This window comes from Myxine glutinosa, chromosome 6 (genome assembly GCF_964187855.1).
Source record: "Myxine glutinosa chromosome 6, kmMyxGlut1.1, whole genome shotgun sequence".
NCBI lineage: Eukaryota > Metazoa > Chordata > Myxini > Myxiniformes > Myxinidae > Myxine > Myxine glutinosa.
Window position 1 is genome coordinate 162,607,155 of NC_136266.1, and position 15,092 is coordinate 162,622,246.

Sequence of the window (15,092 nt, forward strand, 5' to 3'; positions counted from 1 at the left end):
CTTTCCCTTCAGCTTCAACGACACTCCCCTCCTCATCAGCACGCCACTCAGTTCCCAAAACTTCTTCCATGCACATCTCACTCCAGCAACCGTTGCCGAGTCTGATCCACCTTCTCCATTCAGCATGTCTCCGAGGTAGCAAAATATTTTCACACCTTACAGCTTCACGCCATCTCCAAGATCCCACTCAACATTTCCTCCATCTGGAACTCCCTCTGTGCACACCTTACACTTGAATGTAGCTGCCACACTCGTTAATGACCCTCTCAGACCACTACATTTTGATGAACCCACTCAGCGCACATTGTACATTGAATGGAGTTCACTGCACACAGCACACGGCCACTTCCCGGTTCTTTCCACCTCACCACATGCTTTACCACTTGCCATCGCCTTCGTCTTTCCGATATTCACCTTCAGACCTTTTGTCTCCATACATTCCTTCCACTTGTTCATCTTCTCCTTCAGTCCATCCATACTTTCTGCAATCAACACCAGTCATCTGCATACAACAAGTCCCACGGTAAACCCTCCTTTAAGTTCTGAGCCAGCACCTCCATCACAGCTACAAATAGTAGTGGACTTAGTACCGACCCCTGATGCACTCCCACCTTCACCTCAAACTCACCACTGTTCCCGTCCTTCGTCCTTACAGCTGTGCGCGCTCTTTCGTACATTGCCATCACTACTCTGATCAACCATGCCTCCACTCCTAACTTCCTCAATACCCATGTCACTACTTCGTGTAGAACCCCATCGAATGCTTTCTTCAGATCAACAAACCCAAGAAACAACTTCTTCCTCTTCTCCATGTACTTCTCCTGCAACTGCCTTACAATAAAAAGCACGTCTGTCGTTCCTCTTCCTGGCATAAATCCAAACTGCATTTGTCGATCTTCACTTTCTTGCTTATCTTCCTCTCCAACACCCTTTCCAATACCTTCATTTCATGCTCCAATAACTTTATCACTCAAAACGAGCCACAGTCCAGAGGGTCACCTTTCCCCTTGTATAGAGGGACGAGGGTACTCAGTTACCAAGCCACTGGAATGCGGCCTTCTTTCACCACCAGATTACAGATTTCTGTCATTCTTTTCACACACCAACTTCCTGCTGCCTTCAACATATCTCCCACAACTCCCGTCGGCCCTCTGCCTTTCTACTCTTCATTGCTTTTATCGCTTCCTCAAGTTCCTTCTCAGTTATCTTCTCTGCTGGTCCTAAAACTGGGTTACTCTCAATGTTGCCATCCCATTCATTCTCTGCATTCAACAGCATTTCCATATATCTCTTCCATCTTCCTTTAATTCCATCTGGTTCCACAACGATTTGTCCCACTTCATCCTTCAAGCAACTCACCCCCATCACATCACACCTCTCTTTCGCTATCTGCTTTGCTATCCTGAATACCGCTCTCTGACCCTCTTCCGAATCCAAGCGTTCTCCGAACATTTTCCTACATGCCTCCTGCGCCTTTGCTACCTCTTTCTTTGCAGCCTTCTTGGCTGCCTTATAACTTTCATGTTCTGCCTTTTCTGCCCCCGTACCCTTCGCCTTCTGCCACTCCTGAACTCATTCCTCTTCTCATCAATCCTCTTTCCAACTTCATCTCCCATCACCATGTTTCTGAGTGCCTCGGTGGTCATTTTGTCCATCCACATACCTCACCAACGGCTCCCAACAGACTATCTTTCATTGACATCCAACCACTTTCCAGCTCAACAACATCATCCTCTACCATACTCAGCCTCTCTTTTAATGCCTCCCTCACTGTCACCTCTTTCAACCTCCACACCTTCATTCTCGGTTGGTACTTCACCCGCCGTTCTCTCCTCGCACCTTTTACCCTTATGTCGCAGACAAGCACGTGGTGCTGTGAAACAGCCTCCTCCCCCGGGATCACCTTTGTGTCCCGGAGGTGCCCCCTATCTCGCCTTAGCAACCATCAGGTAGTCAACGGTTGTCGTCGACCCACCTGACGTGTATGTAACAAGCTTATTATCCTCTTTCTGGAACTGAGTATTACAAATCAACAAATCAGTTCCATCAGCAAACTCCAAAATCCTTTCACCTTCTCCATTTCTCACACCATATCCGTAACCCCCATCAACTCCCTCAAAACCACCCATACTCCTGCCCACGTGTCCATTTAGGTCTCCTCATACCACAACAACTTCCTCATCTTTCACGTTTTCCATCAGCTTCTCTATTGCACACCAGAACTTGTCCTTCTCTTCATCGCTCCGACCAACCTGCGGAGCATTTCCCGAGATGACGTTCACCAAGAACTTTCCAATCATCATTTTCACCATCATCAACGTTTCACTCACTCTCGTCACACTCACCACACTGTCTACAAACTCCTCAGAAAACAGGACACCAACACCATTCATGCCCTCCGGGCACCCTTGCCACAGAAACTTGTATTTCTGTCCCTGGCTACCCTTCACCATTCTCACACCACTTCCCTTCCATCTTGTCTCCTGCACACAACACAACATATGTCCACTCTTCTTCTAACCAATACTTCCACCACTTCTCCTGATCTCCCTGTCATTGTCCCTACGTTCCATGTCCCAAACCTCAGAAACCGATGTCCATGTTGGGTGTCAGACGTTTCGTCGTCATAAATGGAATGATTTCCACCCTTTCCTCAGCGATTTATTAAAAAAAAATATATATATATATTAAACAAAGCTCGAACCATGCCAAGACGAGTTTACCTCAGTGATTTATATAATGATATCAATTTATATAAGGAAGCTCGAACAATGCAAACACGACTTTACCTCTGTGATTTATGAAGAAATATATAACGAAGTCTTTGCTTTGCTTGAAGGCACAAATCGTCATTCCTAATGAAAATAGCAAATCCCATTAAGTCAGACAATACACATCGAGTTCCAAAGTGCAGTATTTAATATTTATAATATCAATAAGTAATTCGACATGACGAGAAATGCGTCAAATAAAATGGCCGCCGTCCTTCTTCCCCATCGCTGTAACGATGCAGACACCACTCTGTTATCTGAAACAATATATATACTACAAAGGTGATATTTACCTGATACTCAAAAACACGCCTCTTAGGAAATTACCACGTAAACGTGGAAACAGCTATTGAATCGGATTTGCAAAGATAAGCAAGATCGCAAAAAAAAAAAACTGTCTTCCCCGCCGATGCAAATCCAACTCAATGGGCTCTAACGTCATCGCCCACGTGATCACATCGCCTACCACGTCACATGAAAGACCAATGATGTTTCTCAAATTTGCCAAGGGAAGATCCGTGAATATTGACGTGTAATTTCAAATATAAAACATACTTCCACTCATTCTCTTCTCTCCATCCTTCAGTTCTTGCAGTGTTGAAACTCGAGGTGTTTCCTAACTTGAAAGCTGGATACAAGGTCGTCCCTGTGGCTTGTTGTACGGCGGAGAATAGTCGACCACCCGCTAGCATCACATGGAATAGCTCGCTTAATGGAGAATGCTTCAACAAGACGACAACTAAGAGAATCGAGGACCTGTCAACCACACGAAGCTGCTACCGTGCAAATCTTAGCATGGAAAGTAATGGGACGGCAGTCGTGTGTATCGTCCAACAACCAGAAATGTCACGACAGATGAAGGAACATATTCTATTCATACAAAGTGAGTGCAAGGTTTAATAAACAATTATTTCCCTTTATAATTATGCTCTTGGTATCCATTTAAAATGCAGTACAATTACAGTATAAAGTAGGCCGACTGAGTGGTAGAATATGTAGTAGGAGAAGAAGGTGACCAAAATGGGTCATTATTATTATTTTTTCTTTCCCAATAATTGCATGAAATTTATAAGTAAACTTCCCATCTATCATACTAAAATATGCAATTTGGTGTCCGTCTGTCTGTCTGTCTGATGGTTTTTGACCGTGATACATTCGGTCGTTACTTATCCAATCTCAACCAAACTTGACAGGAGGACTAAGGGTCACACGATGAAGGTTGTAGCTAATTAATTTGCCCCCCTCCCAAAGGAGGTTTGCCCCACCAATGGGGATGCATGCTGAGGTGTATTCGTGTTAAGTTAGCTTTATCGTGGCGTTTTTCCAAGACACTTCTTATAACAAAACTAATGATAATAGCATAATATTAATGTTATTACAAAACAATATTAATACTAATAATATCCCACCTCCCAAGATGTGTTTCCTTCTTGGCCAAACAACGTGTCAACATGTATAAAGAGCTTATCATGACGTTTTCATAGGAGCAACAACCCCAACCAGAAGTAAAAATATTATAACAAAAATATGGTTTAAATGGCAATGTTATTACAATCATGTAACTCGGACAAATAATGTTTGTAACAAGTGATAGGATAAGATCAAAGTGATATCGTGTTTTTTTCCTGAATCTAATGTTTTCATGTGCACAATTATACAATGATACCAAGCACTTAAATTGGCTTCATCTTCATGGCTGATGCATATCAATACAAATATTACAGTGTACCAAGATATTGTCCGTATAATAAATACATATATAACAAATATTACTCGCTTTGAACTAGTTTAAACTACTCACTCGCTTTGAACTTTGAATACAAATATTACTCTGTGGTGTGAGAGGTCCCAGGTTCATATCCTGGATGAGCCCCCAATTCTTGTTACGTGTTGACCTCAGGGCTCCGCAGTGAGTGCACAGGTAACCTGGAGGCTATCATGGCAGAAAATAAATAAAGACACTGTAATACCTTTTAGTGGTGTTTTAATAGTAAAGTACTAAAGACAGAAGGGTAACATTCCATTAAATATTTAATAAACCCAGTTGTCTATTGTCAGCACAATAATATTTATTCAATGTATCAATCCCAAATTAAAGTATGATTATCAGTAAGAATCCCAAATTAAACAAGTACGATCGTCAGATACAGCAATACAACTATACAATCACTCACGACTCTGGACTTGGCAACTCAGCTTCATGAAGCAGTGAAGAAACACTCAACTTAATGAAGCGCTCAACTTCATGAAGCGCTCAACTTCGTGAAGCGCTCAACTTCTTGAAGCGCTCAACTTCGTGAAGCGCTCAACTTCGTGAAGTACTCAACTTCATTGGCGGTGAGCTCTGGTGGAATGGTCAAAGTCCAGAGGATGCACACAAAATGGTGAAGCCGACACAGCTCGTCAGTCACGTTCAATGCGACCTCAGAAGATGGATCACTGAAGTATACAAGAGAACCAGATTCAGTTGTTATAGTTGAACCACAGTTGATGAAGTCGGGATCTCCAAGCTGAAAAGGACGATTTGGTTAAAGGACAGGAGAGGTTTGAGGGACGATAAGCTCCGAGAGTACGTAGTGGTCAACTCACTGATTACATTGTCAAAGTGGCGTGTAAATCACCAAAATGGCACCCACAAAGTATTACAAGGAGCAGCGATTATATTGTCGCCGAGTAACAAGTGATGTACAATGTCCGACAGACAGGTCCAACAAATAGTTGAGGGAGTTCAGCGGTGAAGAATACCTCAAAAGGTAGAAGATAAGAAGAAAAGCTGAATCTTCTCTGCAGGCCAATGCACCGTGAGTTAAGGATGAGCCACCATAGTAAAGGAATCTATGAGTCAATAAACCTTCAAGGGTTTGCATACGGTAGATCCTCAATCTCCTTTTCTACAGATGTCGGATTTGAATGGTATACAACACTGGACACAAACCGTATATGCTGGAGAGAAGTTCCTCACAGAAACATGGCTTTAAGCCCTTTTGCTCTGCTTTATCCTTGTTCTTCCCTCGTCACTTCCATTCCAAACTGGTTGTTGTTGTCGTCATTGTTGTCGTCGTTGTTGTTGTCGTCATTGTTGTTGTCGTCGTTGTTGTTGTCGTCGTCGTCGTTGATGATGATGATGATGATGATGATACTACCTTTATCGAGAGTCCGGAAACTTCACAGCAAATGTAACCTTACAATTGGATTTATATACTGGTCCGTAATAACATTAATATTGTCTGCCATATATTATCTGCTCCTTTCACAAAGCCCGAAACAAGTGTGTGTGCACCCTCAGGAGAGCCAGGAAACAATATCTCTCCGTTCTCAAGACCGAACCCTCTTATCTGTCTCCCTCTTCCAAATCCTCGCGGCGTCTGGTCAAATCTGTTTCTGGTGTTTGTTCCCCCTCCATCCTCTCCCTCACCTCAAACGGCTACAAGGCTGACTCCGCACGTGAAAAAGCTGAATGCCTCAACTCTGTGTTTGCCTCTAAATCTTGTGTCCCAAACCCATCCCTCTCTGTACCCACCATACCCAGTCGTACCCAGCTGCTCCTGGACTCTGTGTCCTTTCCTCCTGACAAGGTGGAAAAGTTTCTGTCAATCCTCGACTCTGATTCTGCAACTGGACCTGACGGCATCAGCCCACGGGTCCTAAAATCCTGTTCTTCCACTCTTTCACTCCCTCTCTCTGTTCTCTTCACCCACTCCTTTGCTCAAGGTCATCTTCCATCTGCTTGGAAATCAGCCAACATCACCGCTTTGCACAAAAAAGGTGCAAAAACAGATCCTAGCAACTACAGACCAATCAGCCTTCTCCCAATTATCAGCAAAGTCATGGAATCCATCATTGCTTCAGATATGAAATCTTTCCTCTTCTCCAATGGCTTGATCTTTGATCATCAATTTAGTTTCAGACCTGGTCACTCTACTCTGGACATGCTGCTTCTGCTTTCTCAACAATGGATGGAGGTCCTCAATGCCAAACAGGAAATTAGAGCTGTCTCCCTTGACATATCACGTGCCTTCGATACGGTCTGGGACCCCGCTATCCTCACCAAACTCTCCTCCTTTGGTATCCATGGAAATCTCCACGCATGGCTGGCGGACTTCCTCTCTAGTCGTAGTCAACATGTGGCCCTGAATAGGTTTCTCTCATCTCCTCTTCCTGTTCAGGCTGGAGTTCCCCAAAGCAGTGTTCTTGGCCCTGTGCTTTTTCTGGTCTTCATCAATGATCTCTCTGACTTTTTTTTTTTTTTTTTTTTTTTTTGTATACAAGATCGAGGCTCGTGAAAGAGCGAACATTAATCACACAGAAAGACAAACAGACAGAAAGACAAACAGACACATAAAACAAATAACATCGGGAGCGGTAGACAAGATGGGGAGAGAGGGGGAAGGACACAAACACAACATTTGAGAGCAGGGACCGAGAGACATGGAGACATCGAGAGATCTGTGGGAGGGAGAGGGCTTTGGGGGGAGGCATGTGAAGGGGGGGAGGCATGTGAAGGGGGGGAGGCATGTGAAGGGGGGAGGACTTGAAAATCCTCTCTATCTCTTTGCTGATGACTCTACTCTCTGTCGCTCCATTCCTCATCCCTCAGATCGGCAATCTGCAGCCTCCTCACTCTCTGCAGACCTGGACAAAATCACAGACTGGGCAAACAAGTGGAACATGTCTTTCAATCCTGACAAATCTCACACTCTTACGATGTCTCTCTGAAAAGACCGACTGGACAACCCTCCCATCCACTTTCTGAATAATCCTCTCCAAGAAGTTCTGTCACCCAAGCTTTTAGGTCTCACTATCTGCCATGATCTTTCCTGGGAAAACCACATTTCAAATCTGGCCTCCAAAGCCAGTCGCCGACTGGGCATCCTCCGTTGTGCGAAGTCCTTCCTTGGCACACCTGAGCTCCTCACTACATACAATGCTTTCATCCACAGCTCAATGGAATACTGCTCTCCCCTTTGGGCTGGTGCTCCTGCCTCACACCTAGCTCGTCTTCACGCTGTTGAAACCAAAGCGTTCAGAATCATTGGAATCTCCCGCGATGAAGCTAACTCCAAGGGCCTTTCACTCACTCACCGCAGACAGGTTGGTGGTCTTTCTGTCTTCTACTGACTCCTCTCTGGCCTTGCCCCCCTCCCAGCTCTCTCTGGGCTCTGTCCCCCAAATATTCCTACAGGTCGCACAAGATCTGCCTGCAACCCTCTTGTTGTGGAAATCAATTCAAGTCACAACTTTAGTCCATCTGTTGGTTTAATTCCATTAAGACCTTTGACATCATTCTGCAAATACAGGGATGCAATAGAAATAAGGTTTGGTTTCACATAGGTCAATCCACAATATCATTCAATGAAAGCAAGCGTAATATTCTATGCGGTACGTACCGTTAACGAGTCTACTAGTCAATGTAACATGTCACAGGAGAAGACGCCTAGAGCAGCGGCCGTTTCGGGTCTTATAGCCGCGCCCCCCTAGCGGTGTCAGCGAGCAGCGAGCATCACCTGGGTTCAGCATAATACGATTTCACTACATTCTCCCCACCGTTAGAATTACACTGCCGTGCGGCTAGAAGCGAGCGAGGCGTCAGCATTAACAGGGTGCGGAATATGGTATCAGTCGGCCCAACCGTACCGGTCCGGGCAGCGAATTTCCCTGCCAGCACGTGTCTGAAATTCCCCGGGTATGGCACCACGTAACCCAGAGACCCCGGCGTCGGAGTAGCTGCCAGAGTCAGGTGATGAAGGGGGTACCACCAAGCCGTCAGGCAAGGGCGGTTGTGGCGAAGGGAGGGTCGGCAGACGTTCAGTGACGGAAGTGTCGGAAGAGTCCATAGTCTCATAGATTGGCTCGTCCGATTCCTTATAAGGGTCGGTGACCCCGCATGGGGCAAAATGGCGTATGGAGACAGTGGACTCACGCCCATCTGCCGTCATCACACGTGCATGCTCGGGATTAGCCTGGAGCACCTGCACTTTGTCCACTAAGGGGTCGTACTTGCTCGTGCGGACCGCCCGTTTGAGATAGGCCGGCCCGGGCTCAGCGAGCCAACTGGGTAAAGACCGGATACACCCCGAGCTCCTCGGGTGGTGGAAAAGTCACTCGTGGGGAGTCTGGTTGGTGGCCGTACATAGGAGAGCCCTAATCGAGTTCAGCGCCGCAGGTAGCGACAAAGCCCATTTATCGAGGCCCCGGCCGAGGGTCCGGAGATTGAGCATGACGGCCCTCCATATAATCCCGTTGAAGCGTTCGATCTGCCCATTCGCTTGGGGTCTGTACGGCGTGGTATAACTAGAAGTGACGTTATTTTGGAGCAAGTAGTCTCGCACTTCCTGAGACAAAAAGACCGCACCCCGATCTGTATGCACGTAGGCCGGGTACCCAAACATAGAGAACAAATTTTGCAGGCATCGCATTACCGTGGCAGCCGTCATATCCACACGTGTATAAGCAAAAGGAAATCGCGAGTACTCGTCGATGATAGTGAGCAGATAGCGAGAGTTACTCGACACCGGCAACGGGCCCTTGAAATCCATCGCCAATCTTTCCCACGGCCTCGTAGCCCTAACCAGTGTCCCCATGGGAGGGTTATAGAAACGTGGTTTGATTTCTGCGCATATAGCGCAGTCGCGACAGATACGGCGGATATCGTCAATCGAGTACGGCAGATTACCACTACGCACAAAATGAGCGAAACGCGTCACGCCCGGATGCCCGGCAGTTGCGTGCAAAATGCGTAGGCCCTCCAGAGTGACGATACCCGCGCACGTAACCGGCCTCGATAAGGCGTCGGCGACCTGGTTATCCTTCCCCGGGCGGTATTTAATAGTGTAGCAGAAGTCGGCAAGCTCTATACACCAGCGAGTGATTTTCTCATTCTTAATGCGCTGGGCGTGTAAGGTGTCGTACATGAACGCAACACTTTGTTGGTCCGTGATGATTTGGAAGCACCACCCGAGTAAGTACGGGCGCCACCGCCGAATCGACTCGACGATCGCGTACGCTTCCTTTTCGACAGACGAATGTCGCCGCTCAATGGAGGTAAGAGTCCGTGAAAAGAAAGCCACCGGGCGCCCTCCTTGGGAGAGGGTCGCCGCTATGGCATGATCCGAGGCATCACTTTCTAGGACGAAAGATCCGCTCTCGTCGATCGTTGCCACAGCGGCACTGGCGATGTCGGCCTTAAGGCCTCCAAAGGCCGCTAACGCGGACGGACGCAAAGGGAATGTGTCGCAGGTCACAAGGGGGCGAAGTTTCGCAGAGAAATTTTGGACCCACTTAGAGTAATGGGCGAATAGCCCGAGAGCGCGCTTCAGGGACGCCCGATCGCTGGGAGGGGCCATGTCGAGCAGAGGTCGCAGACGCTCCTTATCCGGAGCGACAGAGCCATGGGTCACGGTGTACCCCAGAAGATCTATCTTGCGTAGGGAGTATTGACACTTAGCCTCGTTCATGGTTAAGCGATACCTCTGCGCGACCTCGAGGAAGCGCTTCAGATTAGTATCGTGGTGCCCTTGGTCATACCCACAAACCGTAAGATTGTCTAAATAGACGAAAACATCGGTCAACTTCTCCCTCGCAATGAGGTCATCCATGGCCCTCTGGAAACAGGTGACCCCGTTCGTTACCCCAAAAGGCAATCGAGTAAACTGGTACAACCGTTGCCCTGACTCAAAAGCGGTATAGATACGATCTGCCCTCGAGATAGGGATCTGATGATACGCACTACGGAGATCGAGAGTGCTGTAGACCGAGTATTGGGCAACCTGTCGCACCAGCGCGTCCATCCCCGGAAGGGGGTAGGCATCCAGCTGTGAAAAACGGTTAATCGTTTGGGAATAGTCGATTACCATGCATCTGCCGTGTGCTTCGCTCCGCACCACTAAGACCTGAGCCCGCCATGGCGACCGGCTGGGTTCTATGATGCCGTCTTTCAAGAGCTGAGCCATCTCTCCCGCAATGAATTGCATGTCCGCTCGAGAGTAGCGCCGTGATTTTACCGCTACAGGTGTACAGTCGGAGGTTAAATTGGGGAACAGCGAAAGTGGCTGAATTTCCATTTTTGCTAGGGCACACACAGCAAGCGTGTCAGTCCCACCAACAGCGAGCGTGTCTGGCCCACCAAACTCCATTTCCAGTCGTCCATGTTGCTTAAGGAAATCGTGTCCTAACAGAATGTCAGCAAATAAAGCAGGTAAAACCATGAGGTGTACATCTGGGAAAACCCGTCCCTTTATCACGAGTTTCAATCGACATTCCCCCTTCGTGCTGAGCCGAAGGCCCTGGGAAGCCATGAAGATCCGTCTCGTAGTCCCCAAGACCTGCCAACCATGCCTGTGCACTAGTCGCTGATCGATAAAACTATCCGTAGACCCTGTATCCACCAAGGCATGCACACAATGGCCCTCGACCATGAGGGGAATAACGGCTTGAGCCAGGCCGGTCGAGCCTGCTGGGAGTGGGACCGAACCTCCTGAGTGAGGCGGCCGCGCCACGCGGGTGGGTCCTTTGCCAGCCGCCGTTTTCCTGGCGTCAGAGGGTGCCCGTGGAGTTTCGTATAAGTTGTCAGGGAGCGTTCCCATGCAATCTGCAGTGTTGCGGTCGTTGCCGGAGTATTCGTTGTTCATGGGGCATTCGTTAAAGCTGTCAGAGAGCCTCCCCATGCATTCCGTAGTCTTGCCATCCAAAATCGCCGTTTGACAAGTATGGGCCTCTGTAGTCTGTACCAAACGCGTGTCACCGCCAGAGGACGCCGTACGCTCTCGAGAGATGTAGCGCGTATGTACCGCCGGGGTTGGGCGAGGCTCCAAAGGCCCTCGCGTTGCGCGGAGTCCAGTCAAGGACGCACGTTCTGTGTCCGATTTAGGATGAGACTGTTGTGGCTGCTCGGTGTCTCTCGCCAAGGTCGATTGGGCGACCAGGGGCCCGCGAGGAGGGACACCGCTCAGCAAAGCCGGGTAAGGCGCCGTGTTCCGTGCTCGGCCCGTAGGCTCCGCAATTAGCCCATTCAAGGTCGCGCGCGGCCGCGAACCGCGTGCGGTTTTCCGACACACTTTTGCATAGTGCCCCTTCTGCGAGCACAAATGGCATATCGCGTCCCGAGCCGGACACACTGTCCGGTGGTGTCGTTGACCCCCACAGAAGTAGCATGCGGCTCCGCGTGAGGCCTTGGGTCTGACCGTAGCGGCAGCCGTCAGGATCCCCGGATCCTCCACGGGGCAACCTGGAGTTCCGTGAGCGGGTCCGCTCCTGGTTCGTCGGCGGTAGCACTCTCCGGTCGTGCGTGTAGCGAGGTCCCCGCCAAGAGGCGCGTGCGATCATAGTCGTTCGACTGCAGCCGCGCTTCGGTATATATTTTCCCTTGTTCTAGAGCCGCCGTGAAGGTCAGGTCTGTCTTCTCCAAGAGCTTGAGCCTGAGGTCCTGAGAGGAGACCCCGGAGACGAAGGCGTCTAGGAGAAGGTCATCTTGAATCTGCTCGTGAGTCCGTGGCTCCTGGGTGCTGTCTAGCAGGAGTTGCCGGAGCTCCTGGGCATAGTGATCCATCGGCTCGTTTGGTTGCTGGCGTTGCGATCGCAGCAAATGTCGAGCATATATCACGCTCTTTTGCTTTATGTACAATCGCTTGAGCTCCGCAACAGCGAGGTCGTATGTCGCACATCGCGCAATACTGTTGTACACCTTGTAGTCGACTTTGGACTGGAGCGCTGCTAGCTTCGTGGCAGCGGTCGGCACGGTGTCCTGGTCAGCGAACTGATTCTCCAAAGTTTTCAACCAGTGAGTCAGTTGCAAACCAGCATCCGGGGCTTGCGGGTCGGCGCAGAATTGCGAAACCACCAGCATCTTGTTCCCCGCCATGTCAGTAGATTTTAATGGAATTAAGTGTTGTGGAAATCAATTCAAGTCACAACTTTAGTCCATCTGTTGGTTTAATTCCATTAAGACCTTTGACATCACTCTGCAAATACAGGGATGCAATAGAAATAAGGTTTGGCTTCACATAGGTTAATCCACAATATCATTCAATGAAAGCAAGCATAATATTCCATGCGGTATGTACCGTTAACGAGTCTACTAGTCAATGTAACATCTCACAGGAGAAGACGCCTAGAGCAGCGGCCGTTTCGGGTCTTATAGCCGCGCCCCCCCCTAGCGGTGTCAGCGAGCAGCGAGCATCACCTGGGTTCAGCATAATACGATTTCACTACACCTCTTATGGTTAAACTGCCAAAATCAAGACTCTCCGCTCACCTTCACTCCTTCATTCCTCTTTTCTCCCGCCTCTGGAACAAACTCCCTCACTCTCTTTAATCCCACTCCACCCTCCAGGTCTTTAAAACAGCTGTTCACCACCATCTCTTATCTTCCCCCATCCAAAACCTTTATCTTTTCTACCCCCGCTAATTTCACCCCAAATCCACTTTTTGAAATACCAACTTCTGTCCTGGAAGTCCTTGGTGTCCTTGTGTTTTATACTTCTCCCACCCCCTCCCCTTCCCACGCCTCCTCCCCCCCACACATCTCCCTGCTCTCAAATGTTATGTTTGTGTGCTTCCCCTTTCTCTCCCCATCTTGTCCTCCGCTCCCTCTTTTTATATATCTTGTTTGTCTGGTTGATTTGTTTGTGAAATAAATGTTAGCTCTTTCACGAGCCTCGATTCAGTATACAAAATATATATATACAGACTTGGCATTTAAGATGGAATATTTTTTTGGTGGGGGTGAACTTACTTTTCAAGATGTCTTTGAACCAAAAGTTCATTGGAATTATGTTGAAATTATTCTAGATTTTGTTAATGTGACCTTTAAAAGAAACAAAAACCACATTTGACATTTCGAAGCAAATAAATTGATCCTTGAAAGTGATGTAAACTGATATCGAACTCAATTCACGGACAATGCTGTGTTAAACTTCTGTACGTTTTCCAGAAGTATCTCTTTATTTTTCACATTAGCCAATTTTTTTTTAACAAAAACAAAAGTTAAATTACGACTGGGATTACGGACAGTAAAATTACAGTTCAGTACTTCGTGTAACCCCCACGAGCATTCAGGAGAGCACGTACATGTCGAGGCATGCTGTTCACGAGATGTGCCAAGGTTTAGACAGGAATCGCTTGCCATGCAGTGACAATAGCCTGCTGCAATTCATGCACAGAGGTCGGCTGCTGGTCCAAGTGGTCGATTTGACGCGTTAATTCTGCCCACAAGTTCTCTATCGGATTCATATCTGGGGACATGGCAGGCCACTCCATATGCTCTACACCACGGTCAGCAAGAAAGTGTTGGATCATGCGAGCACGATGAGGCCGTGCATTGTCATCTTGGAAGACGAAGTTTCCTCGAAAGGCTGCATGAGCAAATGGAAGCAATGTTTCTTCCAGAATGGCCCTGTACTTGAACTGGTTCAGGTTTCCATTCAGGACAACCAGGTCAGTTTTGCCCCCTGCATGAAAAGCAGCCCAAACGGTCACCCCACCACCTCCAGCTTGGACTCTTGGCACTATACAATCTTCGTTGTAGGCTTCATGCACTTGTCTGCGCACTCGGACGCGGCCATCTTGACAATAGACGAGAAATCTAGACTCGTCACTGAAGATCACATGATTCCAGTGTCCTGGCTGCCATTGACGGTGCTCTCTGGCCCACAGCAATAGGCGCTGGCTGTGTTGTCTGGTCAGGCATGGCTTTCTCAGGGGACGCCTGGCACGATAGCCTGCTTGAACCAGTCGTTGGTTCACTCGCCTTCTCGATACAGGCACATTTGTCAGTTGCTGCCACTCAGCCCTAAGCCGATTAGCTGACTTGGTACGGCCATTGCGGACTAACCGGTGCAGCTGGCGATCATCCCTCCTTGTGGTTCTGCGGGGACGTCCTGGCCTCGGTATTGGAGTAGGGACACCCCGCTGAGCAGTTCGTTTCAGGATATTTGACACCTGACCTTGAGTGATGCCATACTGCCGAGCAATAGCACGCTCTTTCATGCCGTAATTTCGTAAAGCCACCACTCCATGACAAACAGCATTGTCGAGTTGACGGACCATCTCCAGAGGAAGCGGCAATAACTTTTGGAGACGTGCAGCAGTTCTTTTCCACAAATACAGAACGCAACAACCCTTGTATACCCGACTGTGAAGCCAATCGTCAAATGCACCTGTCCGTACATTTTGCCACGCCACCTGTGATATAATCCAGTTGTTGACTTCTTGCTGCGACAGACAATCAGTGACATGCTTCTTTTAACAAATAAATCACCAAAGTGTAAAAGAAACTCACCAGATTGACATACTGAGTTAAGAAAGTAAACCCGTCAAGAAAAAAAA

The 15,092-nt window shown here is 48.1% G+C and overlaps 2 protein-coding genes across 3 annotated transcripts in view; one reads left to right on the top strand and one right to left on the bottom strand.

Annotated features, from left to right (window-relative positions):
- The window catches only part of LOC144892693 (protein FAM200C-like), a 1,175,895-nt gene that overhangs the window by 926,047 nt on the left and 234,756 nt on the right, over positions 1-15,092 (bottom strand). The window lies entirely within an intron of this gene.
- The window catches only part of LOC137428956 (uncharacterized), a 107,521-nt gene that overhangs the window by 60,314 nt on the left and 32,115 nt on the right, over positions 1-15,092 (top strand). The window contains exon 3 of one of the 2 annotated variants that reach the window (XM_078780829.1): positions 3,358-3,654. The exons of the other annotated variant lie outside the window; for it this stretch is intronic. Within the exon in view, the coding sequence (XP_078636955.1) occupies positions 3,358-3,654 (297 nt within the window). The remainder of the gene's footprint in view (positions 1-3,357; positions 3,655-15,092) is intronic. 2 annotated transcript variants of the gene reach the window in all.